The following is a 26,764-nucleotide window of genomic DNA, read 5'->3' as shown; positions in this document are numbered from 1 at the left end:
TATGTAACCATAGAAACGGAACATAGGATCAAAACGTTGTAAATACTATCGTCGTTAACAGCTTGAGGAGATTTAAGTTAAACATATTTTTCTATTTATGAAAGAAAATAATAGAAGAAAATAAAGCATTATATAATATTGTAGAGTATTTTTAACGGTTCGAATATTACAGTTAGATAAAGATAAAAATAATAAAAATGTGTGATTTGCATTTTATGAATCTATACATAATAACTGCCTTTAATATACCTAAAAATATCGTAATTATAAATGTTATTACCCAAAACGAATACATAATATATCTAATAATGGCCATAAACAAGTAAACGCGTGTACCACGGGCGTAGGAATGGGGGGGTCGGATGATCCATCCCCACCCCAGAATTTCTACTATGAAAAAATGAAGCCTAAAAAAATATAAAAAAAGATAAAAAACTCCAAATCAAGAAAAAAAACTCTAGATACGCCAATGAATACGACTAAAAAAAATCTCTGCTCTAGTTGTTTACTCTTGCTGCCTCAAGTCCCATCCACAGGCAGTGATGTACTATTCGCCGAAGGTGCTTCGCCAGCGCTTCCTCCCTTACTCTATGACGCTCACAGCTTCCTGCCAGTAAACTCCCTTCTTTCGTTACGAACGGACGTGCATAAATCACAATCCTGGCGCGCTACTCCGACTCCACCACTATGGTAGTTGCCGAGTCCTCTGGTTCGTATTAATTTGTAAAGTGTACAATATATCTACATTCTCAATATATTTATTATTATTTTTTATACGAGAAATATCAGCAATTATTGAAAACGCGTTCGACTTGTCATATTTCATTTCTCATGTGAATTTTTAATGATACCATAAGCTATGGTTGACTAGGTCAGTCGTCGATAACCCACCGCGGAATACGTATATCGTAATTATTCATCGACCTGTGTTTTAACTCTCATGTCCACTTTAATAGAGATGTCCAGCCGTCAGCATTTATACCCAACTATAGCGGGTACAAATTTAATAGTATATTATCAATTATATTTAAAATTCTGAATATATATATATATATATCTAAATTTTGTATTAAATTTTAGCCAATGAAGATGTTGATTCTGAATCCAAAACCTGTGGCAAGATCCTGGTGGTGCTGTCTTGGATCCTTGTCATTGTAACAATGCCGTTTTCATTATTCGTTTGCTTTAAGGTAATTTTTTTTTTTTTTTATATTGATAAATTTTAAAAAATAATTTGATGGTTTCTAGTATTGTGTTATAATTTATTTTATTTTTATTTTATTTCATGTACAACAAATTTACTTGTCTCTAACTACTGCTTGGCGATTTATTTCGTAAAATTGAGATTTAGTTATAATATTTGTAAACTCCTAGTACGTTTTGCTGTGGCGGTTTATTACAAGTATTTATTAATTTTATTTTACTGCGAGCATGTCATTAGAAATTTCAAAACAAATGTATAATCTGTGTTGAGTGATTGTAATATAATAAGTTATTCTTTTAAATTTAATATTTGGGTGTGTTTTCTTGAGCTTTGCGTAGCGCGACGTTGTATAGGTACTAATAAGTTTTGTTTTAATATAATATTACTTAAAAAATATATTTTCACACAAACATTTTAAACAATATTTAATGAAAATACAGGTAGCTTATGTAAGTTGCCAGTGCCTAAACAAATTATCTGTAGGGCAGATACAGCGTCCATTTTTCCTTAATTTATACTTTTTACAATATACTTTGAAAATGAAAATTAGTCAATATTTTTTTACCTCGTCTTCCTTAACTAATATTTCAACATTTCATTTTATACTTTGCAACGGCAAAAATTCCTAACAAGAACTACTTAAAATAATTAATTAAACTTCAGAGACATTATTAGATTAACACGCTTTCATACTAACCTTATATTATACTAGAAAACTCGTGAAAACATATAATGTAAAACAATTTCACTTAAAAAGGGTAACAAATATCAAATCAATCATCAAATAATATCTATCTACCATACAAATGTTCCTATCTAATCTTAAAAATTTACGCTACGACGGAGTCTCATTTATCTAAATATACAAAAGAGTCTCGTATAAATTACGGTGCGCGGGCTTACTTATACCTAAGATTTAAAGCTAATAACTTTGTGAAAATGTGTGTATACTTTAAATACTTTTTAATATGTTTTCTAAACAGTATTTTTCTTTCCTAACATATATATAACACTTTAAAAATGTCATAAATATGTGTATTTTAATTTTCCTTTTCGAACACCTATTCGAACTTTCGTCTCTAATAATCTCTTAAACAATGGCGATGCTTTTTTGTGCTCGTTGTGTTGCTCCAATATGACAGTTTCGGAAGATATTTCTTAAAAAGTGGTTCTGATATTTTGTTTGAAATATAAAATCACGAATGTTATTGCTAAATTTAGAAAATAGTAATTAGAATGTTGAATAATACTGATTTCTAATAACTAAATAAACGTTAATTTATCTACAAATTAATTACAATTGATATATGTCAAATCGTGAAGAATGGGCAGTAAGCAGACGGAAACTGGGCTGGGAGACTCCGTTGTCATTAAGACATTTCCGTTCCTCACTTTTCGCCGAATTCTGGAAACATTGCGTATTGTAGTTAATATTTTAAACACATACTACCATATAAATAATTTTCAATATTAATAAAAAAATATATCTTGGTAATATGATATGTTTAATTGAAAAACAAGCTGAAAGGGCCACATACATCATATTGCTATATGGAATTTCCCTAAGTTGCACTACCTTTACTATTTATAATTTTCGTTCTTCTTTACATTTCATGCAAATAGGTCGATAATTAAGTTAAACATGACGAGTATAGGTACCTCAAGTGAACCTGCCTCTTGACCTACTTTAAGCTTGGGTTTCGAGTTTTGTAGGTAACATCAATTTAATGAAGACCTAAAATGACATTCAAAATCATTTTCGCGAGATTATAAAACAAGGTAAAGTTGCTTCACCTGATTTTGTAGAAAATTTCGTCATGCAGATAGAAAATAAAAGTAAATTTATACTCAAATTATGTAAAATAACTTGGTACGCTACCTAATATCCCTAAAATTAATTCGGAGCATTCCAGCAAAATTTACTTTAGAGAAATTACTGAGAGTTTTTGTGAATAAAATTGAAATTTTAACTTTTCATTAGATTCGGATAGCATTACCTACACTTTATATAATTTATTTGATTTCTCTCAAATTATGAACACTGGTACTGTTACTGGTAATTATTTGAAATATTTTATATAAAAGGAGGATATATAAAAGGACTTGTCCTCACTGACTGAGGTAAGACGCACGCACAGCCGTAACCGCTGTGCGTAGAAACGGGAAATTTGGTCAGATGCTGATGATGATTACTTTCGTAATCTGTACATTCACTAAGAGATTTTGAAAAATTTTAACCCTAAAGGGGTGAAATAGGGGTTGAAAGTGTGTATGTAAAATCTTTAAATCGCCACCGATTTTTATAAAATTTGAAACTGACACTCTTAAAAATATTTCATTAAACACATGTTTCGTGGCTTATTTTAATTCATCCCCTAGAGATGCAAATAAAGGGTTGAAAGTTTGTATGGAAAAAAGTTTTAAATTTTTTTTTTTATTATTTATTTGATTTTTATAAAATTTGAAATTGAGACTCTTAAAAACATTTCATTGAACATGTGTTTCTTTCATTAGAAGTCATTATAATTGTCAGTCAATTCTGTATATTAAATGAATAATCATGTAGTTCAAGCTGACAAAGCCGCGGTTAATATAATATATATGACACCGAGTACTCTGCACTAAAGTTGATGGAAAGAATAATGTAACTAATGAAAATTCAAAATTTAAAATTTAAAGCAGCTTTACACTGTATCCCGCATACAGCAGGCAGGCAGAAGGAACCTAGTGTTAAGTCACATCGTTCCCAACTCGGGAGTGGCGGAGTTCAACGCCGCGCTTTGTCTCGATACCAGAGTGAAGAAATGTAAATAAATTTTTAATTTCCTCGAGTGAGGATCAAACCCACAACCAGTCCCACTAAAAAGACAGACTTTATGCCCCTGTGCCACTACTGGCCCCAATACTAATGAATATGAATAATGAATCAATCAATAACGTTTCTACGTAATTAACCAACCTACTGTGTATTTTCCTCTAGAAAGATGAGAATGTATCGATGTATATGAATTTCCATATGATTTAAATAAAAAAAGCAATATAATAACGAATATTTTATCTGTATTCAATTGACATAGAAATTTAATTATTCAGAACAAAACCATATTTTTATCCGTTGTACTCACAGTTTATATTTTGTAAATAAAAGCGGAACTGTTTTCATAAGCTGGCTGGGCTTTAAGCTTTAAGGTATTATATATTTAAAAACTTGGTCGTTTTACACTCTCAGTATAAAAGTCGCGACTTCCTTTCAGGTCGTTCAAGAATATGAAAGAGCCGTAATCTTTCGCCTAGGGAGATTACTTTCCGGAGGCGCTAAAGGACCTGGTGAGAAGAATACTTTTTAATTTTTCATTTGTTATGAATTAATTTTTAAAATTATTTTAATAATTTTAAAACTATTTAATTAATATTTTGCAACAATTAGCTACATATACATCCTTTGTGAATTATTTTGTTACATACGCTTATATTTACATATATATATATATGGGTAAGAAGAATTGTACTTTTTTTTTTTTTTGCACAGGAATATTCTTCATATTACCGTGTATAGATTCATATGCCCGCGTGGATCTTCGCACTCGTACTTACGATGTGCCCCCTCAAGAGGTAAGTGGGGTTAAGAACGACTACCTCTATAAAAACAAACACTTTTAAGTATTATAATATGAAAAGTAATATAAAAATATATTTTCAACATATTTGTTTTTTCTACAAGGTATTAACTAAAGATTCGGTGACTGTATCTGTCGATGCAGTCGTGTACTATCGCGTTCACAACGCTACCATTTCCATTGCTAACGTGGAGAACGCCCATCATTCTACGAGGCTTTTAGCTCAGACAACCCTTCGGAACACCATGGGAACCAGACCACTCCATGAGATCCTGAGTGAACGCGAAACAATCTCCGGAAACATGCAGATCTCTCTCGACGAAGCAACAGAGGCCTGGGGTATTAAGGTGGAGCGAGTGGAAATGTAAGTAGTTTATATAGGAATATTATTATATCGTACTGACTACGAGTTGGCAAACTTTGCTAGTTAGGTCTGGTGCCAAACTTGTGATAATGCCGGGCGAAGCTTGTAATATATAGTTCTGCTATGTCCTACTATTATTGAATTAACTGCACAACTTTGTTTTTTAATACAAGTCTTTTAATGGGAAACTAAAACGATGCTAGTCGTAGCACACGGGCACAAGGGTTGTGGGTTCTATCCCCACTCGAGAAAATAAAATATTTATTTAATTTTATTTTTTCATATCTTCGCTCTACTCAACACGCAATGCCTCCAGAATTTGACGGAAAATGAGGAATGGAGTGCCTTAACAATAGGTTCCCACTGCTACCATGCTGCGTGCAGGATACAGCGTGAAACAGATAAAAATATTATTACCATAAACGTATTCTATTATCAACGATCAAATTATTTTATTATTTGCTTTGCATTTTGTTTACAAAAAACATTGAGGTATGGACTTGAAAGTTGAAATCTAGGTCATAGTTTGTAATTTTATTGAAATATCGTCCTTATTGTTTGAGCTTAACGATTTAAATTCCATTAAAACAGCCCTGCGAGGTATCCATTAAATTGTATGTCTCACAAACACTAGGATCAAACCTATCATTAGTGAATCAATAATGATGACGCAATATTCCTGGTGATAAGGTCTAAGGAGTGGTCGTCCGTGGTGTCTACGAACTTTGTTGTTATCTACGAACGTACTACGTACTACGTACGAATCACAACCATTATACATTAAGTTTTGAGATTGTTTTTAATAATTTTAGTACAAATGTTTGATATATGTTTTTAAAAAGTCTGGAGACGTATAACTATGAAATTTGGCGATTTATGTAAAAACTATCAGCTATAATTGTAGGTTCATGCATTCCATACAAAATCAATTTATATGCTCGCAAAATTGGGTTTATCAATAATCAATAAGTTAGGCCGTCGTGGCGCAGCAGCACAAGGGTGTGACTGTAACGCGGCGGTTGTAGGTTAAAGTGAAATATTTATTTACGTTTATATTTCCATTTCTTCGGCGGCGTTGACTCAACACGCAATGCTTCAATGCAGAAAGTTGAGAACGGAGTGTCTTAACATTAGGTTTCCTCTGCCTACCCTGCTATGTGCGGGATACACCGTGAAGCTGATATTTAATAAGATAGTTGTACGGAAGCATCATTTATAAAAGTTAATTTAATTATTGTTGAAAACATGTTTAATAATAAATTTAATCTACAAATAATATTAGTAAGTAAGTTCTTAAAGTACTTTAATATTTATTAGTCATTTTGAGTAGGTAACAAACAATATATTTGGTCGTTTATATGTTAATATATATTATATTAATATATTAATATATAAACGACCAAAATAAGAAGTAAGCAATGCATCGTAAACACATAATAAATTAAACATAAAAAAGAAAACATGGCAACGATAAGTCATATTTTCTAAATTACTAAAATAACTTTGTCAATAAAAATAATATTTAAAAAGATTATTATTAATATGTCAATATTTTCTACTGGTTATTTTTTAACCCCTAATTAAATGAATATCATCATGAAGCCAGTCGTGGTGCAGGGGCACAAGTGTGTGACTGTAAACGCGACTGGTTGTGTGTTCGATCCTAATTTATATTTTCATATCTTCGCTGTGGTGTCGCGGCGCAGACTTCCGCAACTCAACACGTAACGCATCCAGGATTCGGCGGAAAGTGGGGAACGGAACGTCTTAACATTAGGTTCCCTCTGCCTACCCTGCTGTGTGCGGGATACAGCGTGAAGCTGATAAAAAACTATCATCATTAAGGAAAATCGTAGCTCTACGTACACGTAGCTTCATTGCAAATAATCTAGAAACAATGTTGCTTAGTCTTATATTTTATGTTGATTAGAATCACTTACAAGTCGAATATTGCAAATTCTCGTCTTAGCGTGCACCTACGTCCTATAAATAACTCCTATGCAAAATTTGAGATTCCTATCACATGTAGATTCTGAGATTTCGTGACGAGTGAGGGACCTTTCGATTTTATATATATAGATAAGTAAATGAAAGGCATATCCGATTGTTAGACTTAATGAAAAAATTAAAAAAACAAAAAGCAATTTAATATCTCTTAAAAAACAGTAGTTTTATATACAACTATAATGTACTATATTCTATACTATAAAATGTGTTGGTTGAACCATCAAACCTTATTTATGTTATTGATTTCTCTAATGGATTGCAAATTGATACGGATCGGTTGCGTGGTTACTAACTAGTTAGATATACTTTATTTTCTATGTAAAACATATAAAAGATAAATTAAAGATTGTGTATGTGGTCGGCAAAGGAAAATATTATACAGAGAGAAACAAGATTAGACAAAACTCGATCCAGTAGGTACCTATTAGGGTAGTCAGAGAAAATCTAGTGTCAATATACTTCGTTCTCTGTTTTCCATTTGGATTTGAGACAGTGCGTGTTGAGTGGTGAAATTCAATACTTAGATCTAGCAGAGAAATTTAAATTATAATCTATACTTCTATACTAATATAATAAAGCGGAAGAGTTTGTTTGTTTGTTTGTTTGTTTGAACGCTAAGGTCCGATTTACTATGTTTTTGTTTTGTATGAAAGCTGCATTCTTTAGAAGTGCTATAGGCTATATAATATTACATTACACATACCTATATACTAATAAATTAAAATACTTTCTAATTTGACATGCAATTTATTCTGCCATGTTAATAACAACCGTCGTTGCTAAGCACCGGTTCGCAAAGTTTCTTTGTTGTTTTAAGAAAACGTCACCCAAAATGAACTTATATTTTGATATTCATCCTTATAAAAATAAATATATTATAAAAATAAAATAAAAAAAAAAAATAAAAAAAAAAATTAAAAAAAAAAAAATAAAAATAAAAAAATAAACATTACATAAAATAATAGTACAAGTTTTAAGTTTAGTGTTAGTATTGTAGTTAGTAAATATATTGTTAGTTTTTATTGTTTTTTTTTTTTATTTTTATTTTTATTTTTTTTTTTTTTATGCATTTATTATACATAACCGTTTGTTTATTTATCTATTTATTACTATTTTACTAATTTATTTAATACTATTTGTTATTTTTATTTACTTAACTTTATTAATTTACTTATTTATTCTTTGTTTATTTATGTGTATATTTTATTTTTGTATGTATATATGATTTGATTTTTTTGTAATATGCAAGAACCCCTGTGCAGGTGAAGGCCTCCTCCAAAGATGTCCAGTTTTCCGTTGACTGACTTTTTGTGTCCAGTTCTTTCTTATTTATACTTGTTATTAGGATTTACTTTGTTAGGTTTTATTTTTAATAACTTTGGAGGGTTTTGGTCTTGATCTTCCACGGTGACGGATTGGAAGAATTAATTTGTTAATTGGTATTTTTTTGTGTTTTTTTTTTTTTCCTGTTTTTTCTATGTGGGAGGGGAGTGTTAATGCCTACAAGACGTTGTTTGTTTTTTCAAGCTTCTTTGAGGAGTAGTTTGCGTTTTTTCCACTAAGGAAGTTCAATAGACCCTGTTTTACTGGCCCCTCAGAAAGGCTGGACGATCTGTTTAAGTTACTTCTAGTCTTCTTTTTATTTAACTGTGTATTTAGTTCATTGTTTTGGCCACTTTCTGGTGAACTGGAAAGCATTCTTTTGGTTTTGGTTTGGGAATTCGGGTTTCTGTTAAGAATCTTTAACTTATCGTAGACAATGATCGCTGAGTTTCCTTTTTCTTTTTCAATCTTCACTTGCTCTTGTAATTCTTTCCGTTTCTTTAAGATATGCTCTGGGTAATCTTCTTTTATATAGTATGTAGTATTTTTAAGTTCTTTTTTCTGTTTTAGTATATTTATTTTAATCCCCAGTGTTAACAGTGTTATTTTTATTGGTCTAGGTCTATCTCCTTTTTTGCCTATCCTTCTAGCTTCCTGTATGTCCCTCTGATCAACTTTTACGTTTAAGTACTTATTAATAAAACTAGTTAAGATGTTTTCCAAGTTTGAGTATGATGATTCAGTTTCTTCCAGACCGAATAAAATTATATTTCTCTGTCTACATTGTTTTTCCAAGAAATATAACCTCTTTTCTTGACTATCCAGCTTAGCTTTGAGGTTCTCGTACTTTTCTTCCCAACATTTAAATTTCTCGTCTAGTATGCTATCAATATTTTGTGTAATTTGCTCTGTTATTTTTTCTCCGTTTTTTAAAATCATTGTTTTCTGTTCGTCTAGTTCATTCTGAATTTTCCGTAAAGCACTTAAGACTTCTTCCATGTTTATTTTTTTTTCTTAATTTGAGAATTGAGAGTAATAAAATATCATATAATGTATTAATGTGTTGTCTTCTGTATAGTAGCGACCTCTTGTGGCTCGATTTCAAACTGGTAATCCAATAACAAACTTAATCATTGAGTCGTAAACTTGTTTTTTGTTGCTTCCAAGAGATGGCGTTAGTTACGTAAATGAGTTGCTTATTTTGCAATTTTTACCAAAGTTTCTTTATATATTTATGTTTTTCCTTTTTTCACCCACAAAATCTATAATTAGTTTGCACTAGTCGCAGTTTCACGAGTTTGGTCACTTTAGACGTCGTATTTTTTGAAAATGCCATAAAAGAAATCACACTAACGGTCTGTTTTTTGTTTTCACAATAAAACGTCTTTCACTGATTATTTGTCCGTATCCACAACATATGTCGTGTATCTTGGTATCTTCCAACAGTTGTCTTCTTTTCACTGACTATGAACTCTTATTTAATGTTTAAAACGTAAAATAATACAGAGAACGATGCTAACCGTGGCTCAGTGGCGCCCCTCCTCAAATATATTATATAATATTTAAAAAATATTCTTATAGTTCAAGCAGGCGTAGCCGCGTCCGGGTCCACTAGTATTAATATATATTCAGACGTTTCTATAATAATATTACGTTGCTCAACTTCACCCGGTGGGTTGGTCCTAGTAGAATACGATATTGAAATAGTCTATAGCTACGTCTTTGTCCACAAGCTTCATATTAGAGTTGAAATTTCTTAGAAAACGAAGTTTCTTTATGTAAAATTCTATGTTAAATTTTATCTTTTGAATTTCAAAGAACGTGCACGTTTTCAAAGCCTTTTATAGATTTTTTTTTTATTTAAATGCTAACTTTTTACCATCTGCGAGTGGACATCGGATTAAAAAGTCACTGAATCACTTGACACACTTATCTTTTCTATATGAAATTCATTTAGCTTTGCGCTATATCGTGCATGTAGTAGGGTAAACAGGCGGACATTAATGTTGAAACACTCCGCTCTCCACTTTCCGCCGAATTCTGGAGGCTTTGTGTGTGGGCGGAACTTTGCTTCAACACCAGAGGGAAGAAATGAATAATATTAAATATTTCATTTGCCCAAGTGGAAATACAACATCTGATACAATGTTACAGCAAAGATGTTCGTTTACCCGTTCAATTGCAACGCGCTATGGCTGCCGAGGCTGAGGCCGCGCGGGAGGCACGCGCCAAGGTGATCGCGGCTGAAGGGGAACAGAAAGCGTCACGAGCTCTCCGCGAAGCCTCCGAAGTCATTGGAGATAGTCCAGCTGCTCTGCAACTTCGATACCTCCAGGTCTTATTACTTTTCTCTTTAAATCTAAAACATTTTATTATTTCAATATCATCTATAGTAGGCACTTATATAACTTCCACAACGTATAATTTTAACAATGCAGTATATTATATTTGTTAGACATATTTAAATGAAATGAAACTCGTCTTTTTTTATTAAAATCTTCAGAACAATACCCTTTTTGTCTAGAGTTCTATCATTGTTATAAAAATAAATAGTGAAAAATTAAAACAAAATAAGACTACGCGCCAACACTGCTGGACTAGACTCGATGAAAATATTGTTTTTATTTATTATATATCCTACTAATATTATAAATGTGAAAGTTTATGAGGATGGATGTTTGTTACATTTTTACGCAAAAAGTACTGAACGGATTTAGATGAAATTACAGTAATATACTTTATACATTAGAATAACTACAATCCATGTATATATATATATATATATATATATATATATACATATCTCTTTTTTGGCTATAATATAATAATAATTTTAAGCGGGCGAAGCCACATTTAAGTCGCTAATACATGTTTAAATTTGCTTTTTCCACAGACACTGAACACAATATCTGCTGAGAAGAATTCCACTATCGTATTCCCTCTGCCCATCGATCTTCTTACATATTTCTTAAAGGCGAAAGAGGAATCTTCTTAAGTCTTCATAGTATCGAAATTAATATAAAAATTAATATTCTGATGTTTTATGATCTCTAAATGGATACTCAATGAAATAGTTGCATATTAAAATATTATAGTAGTTAAATATACATAAGTATACACTTTTTTTACTTTATCATCATTGCAAAATATAATTTAATTTGTAATTAACTAAATATTACATGAGGCACGAGGCCTATCGGGGCGCACAAGTGTGAAATGTGAATAGGACAGGTTATGGGTTCGATTCTCACTCGAGGAAATGAAATTAAATGATATTGCTTGCTCTGGTAACGACACAAAGCACACTGAATACCGTCACTCAATAAGCAATGCCTTCAGAATTACCCGGAAACCCTAGGTTCCCTCTCTCTCTCTCTCGGTTCCCTCTCTTCTTCTCCTGAAAGAGAAATGTGTTAACCCGGCTATGTGCCGGATAAAAGATATTTAAATATTATAAACTTAGGCAAATAAAATCTTAAGTTATGAATAGCACTCTAATAATGTAGCCATGATATTGAATGTATCTATATATGTACATATATATCGTTTTAGTCTCTATCATCAAATTATATCATTTTTTATATTAGATTAAAATGTACCGTTAATCATAAATTTCAAAATCATATCAGCATTATTAATATTAGTATTGCTTAACTATTTACTTAAGAGAGAAACACGTAGAAAGAAATTTAAAATTTTTTTTATATTTATAATAAGATTTTTAATTTTCTTCTTCGAGTTCACTATATGACTGTATATTTAAATACACATTATAAAATTGTTCAAAGAAATACATAAACATATGTTAAGTGAATGGTGTGTTTTACTTTCCTATAAACTTCGTAACACTTCTCCTATATCCTCCACTAGCAACCCACGCATAGCTTCTCCCGCTTAAAGTTATTTTTAATAGCCTAATTATACAAAATCTTTACATAAATTGAGGCCTATGTGTTATTGTTAAGTATAGGCTATATTACTGTAAAGTTTTATCTAAATCAGTTCAGTAGTTTTTGAGTAAAAGTAGAACAAACATCCACTCACAATTATTCACAATTATAATAATAGTGAGAGGGATATTTTAAAAGATTTAATCCTCTCTATTAGGACAGAAGCCAGTAGGACCATAGTATCAGCTAAACTACAAGAAAATGGCCAAGAGCGAATTGGAAACTCCTATAAAAGGTTCCGTAGTAGCAAGATTACTCACATAACGTATCATTTACTTATACAAGTGTAATTTTCTTGTTCTAAATAAAAAAACAATATCCAATTAGTTATAGTAATTAATTTATAATTTTATTGAGCTGATCTATGCGAAGCTCTTAGTGGGTAAATCAATGTTTCATTGTAATGCTGCTCCTCCTTGACCGTTAAGCCTACAGCTTTCAAATTTTACAGGAACGTTGTGGACAACGACGCGGTGATCCCAGCGAAGTTTGGTGATAATTGTAATTGTAGTTTTTGAGTAAATGGTCAAAATGTATTCCATAGAGTTATGCTGCAGCACGTTTTGAAATTCACACGCTCAGATTGAACTTTGACTAACCTACGAACCGAACTTAGACTAACCTACGAACCTTTGACAAACCAGCGCGTGCGGAAAAAACAAAAAATATTGCAAAATTTTGCGCAACATAGCTCTAGCTCAGCTACACTCGCCGTGCACAGCATAGTATTTCACATCTTATATAGAAAAATATTACGTATCTACGACAAATACCGTTACATACACAAAAATCTGAATTAAAAATCACTTTCTTTTTTCACCTTCTATTATTTTATTCAGTTATAAATTTATAATACTTAGTATTATAAGTAATCCTAGAGTGATCAATTTTAAAATTAACTAGATTATTATTGGCAAGTACATACTAATACTAATTTTACAAAGATACTATCCTTTGTTAACAATGTGTTTCTAATTATATATATGCCACAAAGAGATTCTTTAATGTAAACGCTTATCAAATCAATTATTTATTAAGCTCGAAATTGATGAGGTCCGCGTTGTGACCTTTTGTAAAAATAACCGCAGCATGGTTGCTGCTTAAAAGAAGTCTAAGATTGCGTAATACCTAAATTCTGACGTTTACATATATAATTTGTTGGTTAAATTTAAATTTAAATTCGGCGGAAAGTGGGGAACGCAGTGCCTTAACACTAAGTTCCCTCCCCCTAGTTGCTAGATGCGGGATATAGCGAGAGAAAAGAAAAAAAAATACCACCTATAATTTAAGTAATTTTGTTTTAATAGTGATTTAGAGAATCAGTATTAGAAGCTAAACTTATTCTAGAACGTACTTTTTATAAATCGGCTGTAGGTATTATCGACCAATGAATGACGAATGGTGTTCGATGTGAAGATCGACAAGTGATAAATTACTTTCCCAATCGATTCATTCGAAAAAAGACTAATAAATACTGTACGCTACTATCGGACAAAATGCGGATAATTTATTACCTATGTCATGCTGCTTCCATTATTTCATTTACACTCCATTCTCTGCTTTCCACTAAAATTTAAATGGCAGAAGGTAGTATGGCAGAAAAACAAGCCTCCTTGTACAGGCTCCTTCTCAAGTAGAGACCCTGGTCACCACTAGCGAGGCCAACTGGGAAGCGTTAATCGAGACACTTCATTCCTTACTAAGACATTTCAGACAGACATTTACCTATTGCGTGTTGGGTGGCAGAACTTAACGCCGCGCTTTTCTTAAGTTTTCTTTTCGTTAGTTGTTTCGTTCATTGCCAGAGCGAGGAAGTAAAAATATAAAATTTAAAAATATAAGATTTCCCCCCAGTGAAAAAGGAACTCACAACTTGTGCGCCAAGGTATCTTCCTCGCATTGGGACCCAGCGATCGCACGTGAGTAACCCGCATCCCATTGATATTAAAATGTATGATAATAAAGATTTTTTTAAAGAATAAATGTTAAAATAATACATGTATAAATGTTTTATTACTATAAACTTATATTATAATTGTACTCGCCGTTGCACTAAAACTTGTTTATGATTAATCACAGTTTAAAAAAATAGTATTTTATTTCTAAACAACGTTTATAATATAAAATAAAATAAATAACCTTTCCGAAGCAAAAATTAAGCAGTTCAAACAACAACATCAAACATATTTCACTTTTCCCTAACTTTACTCCAGTATCAAGATATTTCACTATATATAATTATTTTGTTCTTTAAAAAAAGCACCTACTGATTTACGGTACGGCAATATCTACGTGGCTACGAAAACATTAATATTTGACCAAATTACAAAAACTGGCTGGTTTCATATAATAATTAACATTTTTTGTGACATTGTCATAAATACATATAATTATTGAATGTGAGATTTAATTTGAAATCGTATAAAATATTTATTATATTATAAGCTTAAAAAGTACTCATGGCGTTGGTAAGTTTAAATTTATTTTAATTTATAAGTATGATTGAAATGGTACAAAAACATATTACGATTTCCTACTAAAAAAAGTGACAATAATAAATTAATCTTCCAGTTGTTACGGATCCACAAAGTAAAATTGATGAATAGAATAATTGGTAAGTTAAAGATGCAATACATGAATTTCCAAGCAACTATAATTTTTATTTTTAAATTGCCCAAAAATAAAAATTATTAACTTTATATGTAAATATTTTATTTTATTATTATATCATGTAAATACCTAGTTAATTTTTGTTTAGAATGGAAACGTTGGACATCATATACGATTCACCAACATCAACACGATTGCTTAGTTATTGGGGCTGGAGGGGCTGGGTTGAGAGCGGCAGTCGGTCTGGCAGAAGCTAAATTTTCCGTTGCCCTTGTCAGTAAATTATTTCCAACGCGTTCTCACACGATTGCTGCCCAGGGCGGTATGAACGCTTCCATAGGTGAGGATATCTTTCATAATAGTAAAAGTAAATTACAATATGTGAAAAAATAATAGACTTTGTTATAAAATACTAGCTGCTATCTATCGTTTTGCCTGCGTGATCGAATGGAAATAATAATTGTTATCTATATATGGACCGTTTATTTTGAGAGTGGTGTAAGTCCATTTTCTTTTGTTTCGAGAAAATTACAGATTAGTGTCGTGTCGTCGTTAATGTCGATGATTATGCAATTTCATTTACCGTCCGATTTTAAGTTGTTCAAAACAGGGGTTTTTTTTTCGAGAAATTAGACACGGACTAGTTATATATAAAAAAATTACATTAAATTAAGCATGAATTACGTGATAGCTCATTTTTCTCAAAAATGGACTTACACCACTTTCAAAATAAACGGTCCATATATAAAAGGACTTGTCCTCACTGACTGAGGTAAGACGCACGCACAGCCTTAACCGCTGTGCGTAGAAACGTTAAATTGGGACAAAAGTTTACTTTCGTAATCTGGACATCCACTAAGAAGGGATTTTGAAAAATTTTAACCCTAAAGGGGTGAGATAGGGGTTGAAAGTTTGCATGGAAAAAAATTTAAATCGGCACCCTTTTTTATAAAATTTGAAATTTAGATTTTTAAAAGTATTTAATTGAACACGTGTTTCATCGTTTTCTAGAATTCTCCCCCTAAGGGTGCAAATAAGGGGTTGAAAGTTTGTATGGAAAAATCTTTAAAACGCCACGGATTTTTATAAAATTTGAAATTTAGACTTAAAAATATTTCATTGAACACATGTTTCATGGGTTATTAGAATTCACCCTTAAATAGGCAAGCGAAGCTGCGCGCATCCGCTAATATTATTATAATGTTGTGCTCCTGGGTTTGGGCTGTGTTCTATATATTGAAAAAAATAATAAGCTTAAATTTTATTCGTTAGCTTAATGCATATGATATCTGTTGTCAGTTAAATTAAATATATATATTTATTTTTTTATTCAATAATACCCTTATTAATAGGTAGCATGCATGAAGATGACTGGCGCTGGCATTTCTATGACACCGTCAAAGGATCTGACTGGCTTGGTGATCAGGTAAGCTCATTTATGTTTTAGTCAACTTACTCTATTTTCTCCGCTAACGTACCTTACGTTAGCGGAGAACAGTGGATTAACAAATACTCATTTTTATTATATGTACGATGATTAAACCCTCGTCCGTGGCTTTTACAACGACGTCCACGTTGTCTCAAGGTGCCTCAACATTATATATAAATGCTGCTTTTTATTTGTAAAGAGAGAGAGAGAGAGAAATATATTTTTGAAAATGTAACTACTCAGTAGAATAATTATATTTATTATTATTACTCGGAGCAGGAGCGGAAAGAGAAGCAGTAGAATAATTATATTTATTATTATTAATCTTAATATTAAATTTTCTCTGCCAAATGAGGACATGCTGTATAAAAAATGATTATGTTTCCTAGGATTCTATCCAATATTTGACACGCAACGCACCCAACTGCGTTTTCGAATTAGAAAACATGGGTATGCCATTTTCAAGAACCAAAGACGGAAAAATCTACCAGAGATCTTTCGGTGGTGGCACCATTAAAAATGGCAAAGAGATTGCGAAACGCACGTGCGCTGTTGCTGATCGGTAAGTTTTTGTTATATAGAGTATCAAATAAATAATATAGTGTAGTTGTGGAGTCGGCTGTCAAGAGCGGCACATCTTCTTCTTGGCCTTAACCGACCTCTTGTACTTATAATAACGTCACATATTTATTTCTTAATATTTTATTGTTGGTTTTGATTTACTAAAAGTAAAATATATAATTAGCACTATCACCGTACAAGAATACGTATACTTGATAATAAGGGAACGATTCATATTAACTGAAAGATCACATCGGAGGAGAGTTCACATCAGAGAGAAATTTCCTCCTTCCTTTTATTCTTGCTCTACTTATAGAGACACTAACACAAATGCAAGTCTCAGCTTAAGCCTCGCGAACTGAAGAGTAAGAGTGTAACAGAAAAAATACAATATTTAAAAAACTATAAAAAAGTTATTTTTTAATGATAACTAAGTATAATAAATAATGTGAGCGGTAAGAGAGGTAGGGAGAGACCCCGTTTGACATTCGAAAACACGGTATCAAAGATACTGGAGGATAACGCGTAAAAAGCATGAGGACCCCAAGGGCACGTATGAAGAGGTTGATGACAGTGGCCGAGGCGAAAGAGGTATGCAGAGAGAGGCATGCTTGGCGCTCCGCTCACTGACTACCTCGCTTACTTGCACTTTCCTTTGAGTAAAATGATTACAATTACAGTTAGTAGTACAATGAGTCTTTTTAAACGGTTTTATTTAGCTCACCCCGTTTGTTTATTTATTTGTATGTTTGTTTGGGTCAAATTTAGTAATTGAAATTTAACCCTCTTCCCGTTAACCGATTGATCTGAAATTTGGTATACGCCTTTGATTCTGGTGACAATACAATTATCCATATTCAATATTATTGTGAATCCAAGATGGCCGCCGCTACAAGATGGCGGACAACTTAGTTTTTTTCAATCCCATCAATATGGGTATCAAATGAAAGGGCTTGTCAATTAGAATTCAGTGGACTATACAAAATCAAAATCCAAGATGGCCAACACTACAAGATGGCGGACAAGTTAGTTTTTTTCAATCCTATCAATACGGGTATCAAATGAAAGGGCTTGTCAAGTAGAATTCAGGGCACTATACAAAATCAAAATCAAAGATGGCCACTGCTACAAAATGGCGGATAATGTAGTTTTCAATCCCATCAATATGGGTATCAAAATAAAGGGCTTGGTAAGTATAATACAGTATACTATACACAATTACAATATGAATCTCCCACCTAAGTCAAGATCTGGTATCCTGTCGAGGACTGTGTGGCTATAGGGTGCCTAAAAATGAGACGTCGCTAGGGGTACACCACCCAAGGTAAAAGGTAAAAGCGCGCCGAGAACTGTATGGCACTAGGTGGATAAAAATGATATGTCGTTAGCGTTTTCCCCTCAAGATTCAGGCACATCTTGTTGTACATAGCCTTGCTCCTCTATTGGACCTCTGGGGGGTCGATCGTAACATTCTCCATTAACCTTGCAATAATGAGGCACTCAACGAATTGAATAGTAGGAGAAATAAAAACTAAAAACTTAAAAATAAAAAAGTAAAAAAAAAAATTAAGTTAAACGGTTTTATATTGCAGATAAATGTACTAAAAGATAAAAAATAATTTCATGGAAATTATGATTACTAAAATAAAATCGTGGGGCACGTCCAATATCTACAATCGAAAGACATGGCATGAGACTTCACCCACCTAGTGGTAAGTAGAAAGTGTCCCCACGATTTTATTTTAGTAATCATAATTTCCATGAAATTATTTTTTATCTTTTAGTACATTTAACTGCAATATAAAACCGTTTAACTTAAAATTTTTTTTTTACTTTTTTTTATGTAATATTTATAAATATTACATAAAAATAATAATAATGTTTAAATTTTACCTGAGATTTTAACGGATTAAAACGGATTTTACAACAGGGCTTAACAATTAAATACGTCCTTAATTTAGTCCTTAATTTTAAACAACAAAAGAGCTTGCACAAAGACCTGAAATTAAAAAATATATTTTGTTATGTTGTTATAGTTTTTATTTGTAAATGCCATCTAGTAAAAACGAATTTTGAACTATATTAAAATCTAGATGGCGGTAATGGTGTACATTGTATCAGGTACAGCGTTTGTCCGATAGAGAGAGCTTTGCATACTTTTTTTTATTTAATTTATTTGTATACAGGTAACAATGACAGTATTATATATATTTTGTTCAAAGAACCATTAATTATTGTTTTTTTTATAAAGAGATTTTATATAAGAGATTTTTTTATAAAAATAAAAGTATTTTTAAGCACCATCTAGAGGTTTTTTTAGTTTTAATCCATAGATGGCGCTATTATATTTATTCCACTAGTAGCAGAATTTATCCGATAGAGAGAGCTCATTCAACTTTGCCTTTGTTTTGTGAGTACTGGGCTGGCAGTATCGCTTTGTGTGTGAAATGAAGGTGGAAAAAGTGTTTTAAAATATATTATTACTTACAAATTAAAATTATTATATCCATTCAATCACCTCAATTGGACCAAAATTACCGCTTTTTTCCACACACCACTACGGTATACAGAATGTTTTTGTCTTCTGTCTTCATAAACGAAAGCACAGTTTTACTACTCTATAAAAACCTAATACAATTAAAACGAAAGTGATTTTACAAAAAATGAAATAGTGATTTTTTCAACAAAAATAAATTAAAAAAATATTGTTGTAAAATAAAACGCTATTTGTTAAGAATGACGCACACAACCATTAACCAAACAAAACGACAACATCGTATACACCTTATTAACGAAATCGGGTCGTACGTAACGGCGCTGAAGTAGTACGTTGTTTAGGTTTATTAGAGAAAATAGGTAATCTCTTTCTCCTTCTGGCATATCTTTTGAGAATGAAAAGTGAAAATCAGATGTTTAGTAGAAGTTGCGTGGCGATGGCGGAACTAAACACCCCGCTTAGTCTTGCTACAAAGGCGAGGGAATGTAAGTAATTTGAACACCCATCGGTTGCCAGGGGCGGACTAAGGCCTAAGCAACATAGGCAACTGCCTAGGGTCCGTTATTATCGGGGCCCGAAAATTAGGTTTTTAATTTTAGATCTACTTAATTCTTATTACTATTTAAGAGAAAAATGTAAATGTATATTATTTTTTTCTTTTTTCTTAGATTCCGATAACAAAATAGAACATATTATATTATTTAAAACCGAAATACCAAACGCAAAGTATGTGTCATGACTTTAGGGCCCGGAATTATAATGTTGCCTAGGGCCCGTTTTAGCCTTAGTCCGCCACTGTCGCTTGCCGTTAAGTGTTAAGCGCTCCCTATTCAATATCATAAATGCTCATAATAAACTTACAATACGATATAATGAAATATTATTTTATTTCCAGAACGGGGCACGCTCTCCTTCATACACTTTATGGATACAGTACAAAGTTTAAGAATATTGACCTTTTCGCCGAATATTTTGTTCTGGATCTACTTGTTCAAGATAATGAAATCTTAGGTTGTCTCGCTTTAAACATGGAGGATAGCAGTCTTCACACGTAATTTTTTATACTTATTTGTACAAACTAATAGTATTAATTGTAATTGATTGTGAACTACATATTATGTAATTTTAAGTAATTTTATATTTTTGTTATTTAATTATTATTATTTTTTCTATAGTGTAAATTAATCATTGTTATTATTGATGATGAATGATGTGTTCTCCTATAATCAGTTGTACATAATAGTATAAGTATATCCTAAGAATGTATGTAATGTAAACCAATATGTACGACAGTTGGAGATCCGTATAAATAAATAAATAAATAAACGTTTAGTAGCTACTGTAGAGGTATAGAGTGTATGCGTAGGGTAGGGTTTGTTGTTAACCTTAAAAACAAAAACCCTAATAGAAATATTAACTTTACTATATGTACAATAAAAAATAATTCCTTTTAGAGGGAAATACGACTGTCATCTTGCTAATTGGCTACTATATAAATAAATACTTGTATATCAACATCCGGAGAACAATGTCCTATTAACAAAAATACTTTTTAGTATTATATCGATACTATATGGCCTGTAAACAGAAATTATAAAACCTTAAACACATTCATTTACTCGGCTTGCAATATTTATTATATAGGTTTAAAGATATTTATTTCTCAAAAAAGACTTTACAGTCACTTACATGAGATTTGTATAATTAATGTTTACAAATTTAAAAAGTCAGTCTTAATACTTGCAAAATATTCTTCATTCTTGCTTCTTCTTACTTCATTTAACTTAGTACAATAAGGTAGAAATTTATATAATATTAATTACTAGAGGGTAGAAATGTTCTTTTAGTATAAAGTTGTAGTTACAATGAGTGATTTTATAATATTTTTATAGTAACATTTTATGTTTGTATTTAAGATAGTTTATGAAGATATATTAAGATAATTTAGATTTAATAAGTATTTAAAGTATAAAAAGTTAATACCAGCAAGCCATTATGATAGAAATTATATATAACAAATTTTATAAATATTCCGAATAATTTGTATGAATATGTTTACATAATTTAGATTTAAATACATTATGCGAGCTAGCATTTCTTATGTCGTGGGGTAATTTGTTATATAGTAGGGCCCCGTCAAATGTAATGTTTTTCTGGGCAAATTTATATAAAATTATATTGTGCTATTAAATAGTAGTTATATTGATATTGAAACATTCCTAAACAGTTTTCAGGCTAAGAACACTATAATTGCAACAGGCGGTTATCCACGAATGTATTTTTCTTGCACCGCAGCCCACACTTGCACTGGTGATGGCTGCGCTATGGCAGCACGTGCCGGCATTCCATTACAGGACCTTGAGTTCATACAGTTTCATCCAACTGGTATGTTTTTCTTTTTTAAAGTTTTTTAACGTTAAAAGAAATGAGTTTGAGCTTTACCGAACCCAAAAAACCCTGTGTATAATCCTTCGTTTCCGAAAATTCGCCCCGTAGACAATTTTATGATATACAGGTACTTCCCGTTGTTTCATGCTAAAGCTACCTACCTATATGATAACTGATAATAACAAATAAAGTAAAATATATATATATGTGTGTAATTTATAGGTGGGAAATTATAGTTTACTATTATAGTAACTTATATTTTATAGTTCATTTCATACATAACTATTGCATACTTCTCAAGTTTGTTTTCTTTTATGTTTGTACGTTCTTTGTATACGACATTTAACACGACCGGTTGTGCTCTTGATTCCCATAAGAGGAAATTAAATAGTTATTTTTTTCTTTTCTTCACTCCGGTAACGGCAAAGCGCGACGTTGAGTTTCGCCACTGATCTAGCAATGTCTCGAAAATACGGCTAAAAGTGGAGAACAAAGTGTCTTAAGTGTCTAGGTTCTCAGGTTCCCTCTGCCTGCCTTGCTATATGCGGGACTTATAATGCCCACCCTCGGTGAGTCGCACTCTTATTTGACTGATTATTTATCATATCTGACTTGGAATAAATAAGTAATTAGTGATTGTATCGATGGTATATTTGGTCCAGGTATGTATGGATCTGGTTGCCTTATGACTGAAGGTTGTCGGGGTGAAGGCGGTTATATAGTTAATAGCGAAGGTGAACGTTTCATGGAACGGTATGCACCAAAGGCCAAGGATTTGGCTAGCCGTGATGTTGTCTCGAGATCTATAGCTACGGAAATACGACAAGGTGCATATTATATTATAATTATTATATTTTTATAATTGAATTTTAGAAAGATATATATACCGTACTGGCAATATAATAATATTATTTGTAAAATAAGATTAAAAGTGCATATTGCAGAATTTCTTTGCCAAATTCCTCCTTCCCAATAATATTTAAATTTAATATGTACTCGTTATTAGGCTCTATTCTACTTGGGTGAAGGTAAACAAAGCTTTAACACCAATATCCATACATAATATTTTTGAATGCATAATGCCTGTTATTATCATTCATTCATCGTTATCATTATTACGCAATTGGGAAATTTGAAATAGGATAGTTGTTATATTAAAAAAAAAAACATTTTAATTTAAATTTATTTTTTCTTTATATGGTATTATAATATTAATATTAAAAGCTATACACCAAAAAATATCACTGCTTTCGGTCAGCTCCTTTAGGCTATTCTGTTAATTTATAATTATCTCTTTAAATGTGTATGCAAAATAATTTCAGGACGTGGAGTTGGTCCCAAAAAAGATCACGTTCATCTGCAGCTTCACCATCTCCCGGCAGAAGTGATTCGAGAGAGGCTCCCCGGTATATCTGAAACAGCGTGGACGTTTACTGGTGCCGACGTATACACACAACCAGTGCCTATCGTGCCTACTGTACACTATACGATGGGTGGAATACCAATTAATTATAAAGGCGAGGTATATTATTTTAAGTATATAATAATATCTATTTATATTAATAATCTGTTTATAATATTTAGTATTTTTATTTAATATTATATTCATTTACTTCCGCCACCTTGCTGACAGAATAAAAAAAAATGAAAATTTCAAATTATTTTCCATTCATTCATTTCAAAGTCTCTCTGAATTACTTTTTTCTGATTAACTTATTAAGTATAACATTATATTCTGTTAATATATGTGTAAGTATATGTTCTACCCACAAAAATCTTTTGACGCTATCGTCGTTGCCAGGTGATTAATTCTGCACTTGATGGTTGTAAGTTCAATTGTAATTCCAAATGGGGTTGCTTCAAAATTAATTCTGCATCAAAACTAGTTTTTACACTGCTACCTCTACTTTCCCTACTAGTCGTAAATGTAAAGTGTGAAGCGAAAAAAGAATTTTAACATAAGGTTTTCTAACTCAACCTATTATTATTTATATATATCATATTATTATTTATATTATTAAAGAGCGATCTATTTCTTGTTAATTAAGTCATATTTTTTTGTGTTACACTGTATCTCGCACACAGCATAGTAGGCAGAGGGAACCCAATGTTAGGACACTCTGTTCCTCATTTTCCGCCGAATTCTGTAGCCGCCTTTCGCGTTTTGAGTGGCGGAATTCAGTTCCGCCGCGCTTTACGAAGCAATGAAAATATCAAATATACCATTTCCTCGAGTGGGCATCGAACCTATAACCGTCGCGTTGCAGTCACAACTTTGTGCACCTAGGCCACGACGGTCAGTAATAATTTGTCGCCGTTACAAGATTTCAGTTTATATTTCAGGCTTTGGTGTACAAAACTGGATGTGGTGACACGGTTGTACCCGGTCTACACTCAGCCGGAGAGGCAGTGAGCAACTGTCATGGCGCCAATAGACTTGGAGCCAATTCTATATTGGACGTGGTGGTTTTTGGAAAAGCAATTGGATTGAACATTCCGAAAATTTCCAAACCTTGTGCCACGCAACCTACGTTAAAAACTGTATGTACCTACTCTACGAATTTTGTTGTTTATTTAGTTTATATTTCTGTATTAATGTAATATTGTTGCATAGATTTTGGGGTAGTTATTGGTGCATTAAGCTTAGGAGTCGTACCATGAAGCTCTTCGAGCGCATGATCGACATTAGGCTACATATGTTATAAATACAAACTCTGACATATCTTAAATTAAAATTATATCAGCTTTACGCTGTATTCCGCACACAGAATAATACCTACTCACTCATTAATAATACAAAACATATGTAATTATCAGCTTCACGCTGTATCCCGCACACAACAGGGTAGGCAGGGGGAACCTACTGTTAAGACACTCCGTTCCCCACTTTCTGCCGAATTCTGGAGGCATTGCGTGTTGACTGGCAGAACTCAACGCCGCGCTTTGCCTCGACAACAGAGCGAAGAAATGGAAATATAAACGTAAATAAATATTTCACTTCCTCGAGTGGGGATCGAACCCACAAACGTCGCGTTACAGTCACACCCTTGTGCCGCTGCGCCACGATGGCCTCCTATAATAATGTAATTATCAATGCAATATAAAATTTCAGAGCACCTGCGATGTAATATTAGATAACTATGAGAAAGTACGGAACTCTCATGGCTCGACGGCGGTGCACGAGTTGCGCGCGTCCATGCGTAACACAATGCAAAACAAATGTGGGGTGTTCAGAGATGAAAAACTGTTGAGTGAAGGTATATGTATATGTAGTTATTTAAATATTTAACATCGTGAAATGGAAAAAAACATCCTACGTCTAAACTGTTGAGGTTTATGGACTGGAGAGATTAATTTCTTTAGGTATTATATATAGGTTTGAAATATTTTAATAATATGGTAGGTATAACTCAAATAAATTTTTGAATTTTATGAATGCGACAATTATTAGTATCCCCACTAGGAGGAATGAATTATTTTTTTTCATTTTTTCGTTCTGGCACCAAGTGGGGAACGGAGTGTCTTAACTCTACATATGGTCCGTCTGTCTATCCTGCTATATGCGGGATATAACGTGCAACTGAAACAAAAATACCATGATGTTCTTTTTTCATATTTCAGCCAATAATGAAATTCAAAAATGGTATAAAGCCTTCGATGACATTTGTATTACGGATACGCGGCTCAACTGGAATTCAGATTTAATAGAAGCTCTGGAACTTCAAAACATGCTCCAGACAGCTGTTCAGGTTGTGGCCTGTGCCCTCAACAGGAAAGAAAGTCGTGGAGCACATTTTAGAGATGATTTCCCCAAAAGAATGGATGAAATGGACTATAGTAAACCTACAAAAGGACAGGTGGGTATTGGTATTTTTCTTGTGTTACTTATGGATAAGTATGAATATATCAACAAACAAGAACAAGAGACCGTCGTGGCGCAGCGGCACAAGGGTGTGACTGTAACGTGACGGTTGTGGGTTCGATCCCCACTCGAGGAAGTGAAATATTTATTTACGTTTATATTTCCATTTCTTCACTCTGGTGTAGAGGCAAAGCGCGGCGTTGAGTTCTGCCACTCAACACGCAATGCCTCCAGAATTCGGCAGAAAGTGGGAAACGAAGTGTCTGTCCTAGTGTTACTAGGTTCCCTCTGCCTACCCTGCTGTGTGCGGAATACAGCGTGAAGCTAATAAACAAAATAAATATTTCAAAAACCTAACTAAATATTTTTTTAGTTTTACGCAGTTCAGTTTATTTACCGCACATAGCAGGGTACGCAGAAGGAACCTGGGATCCTACGGTTGAGACACTATCTTTCCCCCATTTTCACTTGATTGTCAACGCATTGCGTGTTGAATGTCGGATATAGATTGCATCTGTGCAATCTCAATAAATAATGAATCAATAGAAAAGGCTTATAACAAAAAACAACTTAAAAGTCAGAAGCCTGCGAAATGTTCAATGTTAATAAAAATCAATTTTCCATTTTCTATCTCATCACAGAGTAACACCCAATCTCGTACTATGCAAATAAAAGTAAATATATAATGTATCTATACATTTATTGTTCTTTGCAAACTATTAATGTATATGCGTGTGCAAAATAATAACACCAGCACTTAAAAACTTATCCTTTTTTTTATTTCAGACTGCCAAACCGATAGAGGAACATTGGAGGAAACACAGCCTATCGACATTAGACTTTAAAACTGGCAAGGTTACCATTACGTACCGTCCAGTCATTGACAAGACATTGGATGATGAAGTGGAGACCATTCCACCAGTTCCAAGAGTATACTGATATATGTGTTATA

At 32.4% G+C, this 26,764-nt stretch overlaps 2 protein-coding genes across 3 annotated transcripts; both read left to right on the top strand.

Moving 5' to 3' along the window:
- The first annotated feature begins 598 nt into the window (after positions 1-598).
- On the top strand, positions 599-12,329 carry LOC146527088 (band 7 protein AGAP004871). The gene is made up of 7 exons (XM_085206313.1): positions 599-709; positions 1,081-1,190; positions 4,459-4,531; positions 4,734-4,816; positions 4,926-5,185; positions 10,670-10,850; positions 11,409-12,329. The coding sequence occupies exons 1-7, from the start codon at positions 688-690 to the stop codon at positions 11,508-11,510; spliced, it is 831 nt and encodes a 276-aa protein (XP_085062439.1). The 5' UTR covers positions 599-687; the 3' UTR covers positions 11,511-12,329.
- A 3,055-nt stretch (positions 12,330-15,384) lies between these two features.
- On the top strand, positions 15,385-26,751 carry LOC146527087 (succinate dehydrogenase [ubiquinone] flavoprotein subunit, mitochondrial-like). 2 transcript variants are annotated; one of them, XM_085206427.1, is made up of 11 exons: positions 15,385-15,415; positions 16,428-16,501; positions 16,894-17,066; positions 20,458-20,613; positions 21,790-21,947; positions 22,613-22,777; positions 23,273-23,472; positions 24,294-24,491; positions 25,063-25,213; positions 25,572-25,807; positions 26,599-26,751. In XM_085206427.1, the coding sequence occupies exons 1-11, from the start codon at positions 15,400-15,402 to the stop codon at positions 26,749-26,751; spliced, it is 1,680 nt and encodes a 559-aa protein (XP_085062553.1). In that variant the 5' UTR covers positions 15,385-15,399. The 2 variants fall into 2 exon arrangements, with proteins under 2 accessions (XP_085062553.1, XP_085062552.1); XM_085206426.1 differs by having other exon boundaries at positions 15,400-15,415; positions 25,063-25,207.
- Positions 26,752-26,764: the final 13 nt, after the last annotated feature.

The sequence above is a fragment of the Heliconius melpomene genome, chromosome 21, assembly GCF_056956725.1.
Source record: "Heliconius melpomene rosina isolate 202511_hmr_F chromosome 21, ASM5695672v1, whole genome shotgun sequence".
Lineage (NCBI taxonomy): Eukaryota > Metazoa > Arthropoda > Insecta > Lepidoptera > Nymphalidae > Heliconius > Heliconius melpomene.
This window is presented reverse-complemented; position numbering and strand designations above follow the sequence as displayed.

Bases quoted from the DNA above. Each gene is read 5' to 3' on its own strand.
- LOC146527088 (XM_085206313.1), top strand. From the start codon at position 688: ATGGTAGTTGCCGAGTCCTCTG. The intron at 1,191-4,458 runs GTAATTTTTTTT...ACTTCCTTTCAG, and splicing joins CATTATTCGTTTGCTTTAAG to GTCGTTCAAGAATATGAAAG. The intron at 10,851-11,408 runs GTCTTATTACTT...CTTTTTCCACAG, and splicing joins TGCAACTTCGATACCTCCAG to ACACTGAACACAATATCTGC.
- LOC146527087 (XM_085206427.1), top strand. The intron at 20,614-21,789 runs GTAATTTTTTAT...ATTCCTAAACAG, and splicing joins GAGGATAGCAGTCTTCACAC to TTTTCAGGCTAAGAACACTA. The intron at 22,778-23,272 runs GTGCATATTATA...AAATAATTTCAG, and splicing joins AGCTACGGAAATACGACAAG to GACGTGGAGTTGGTCCCAAA.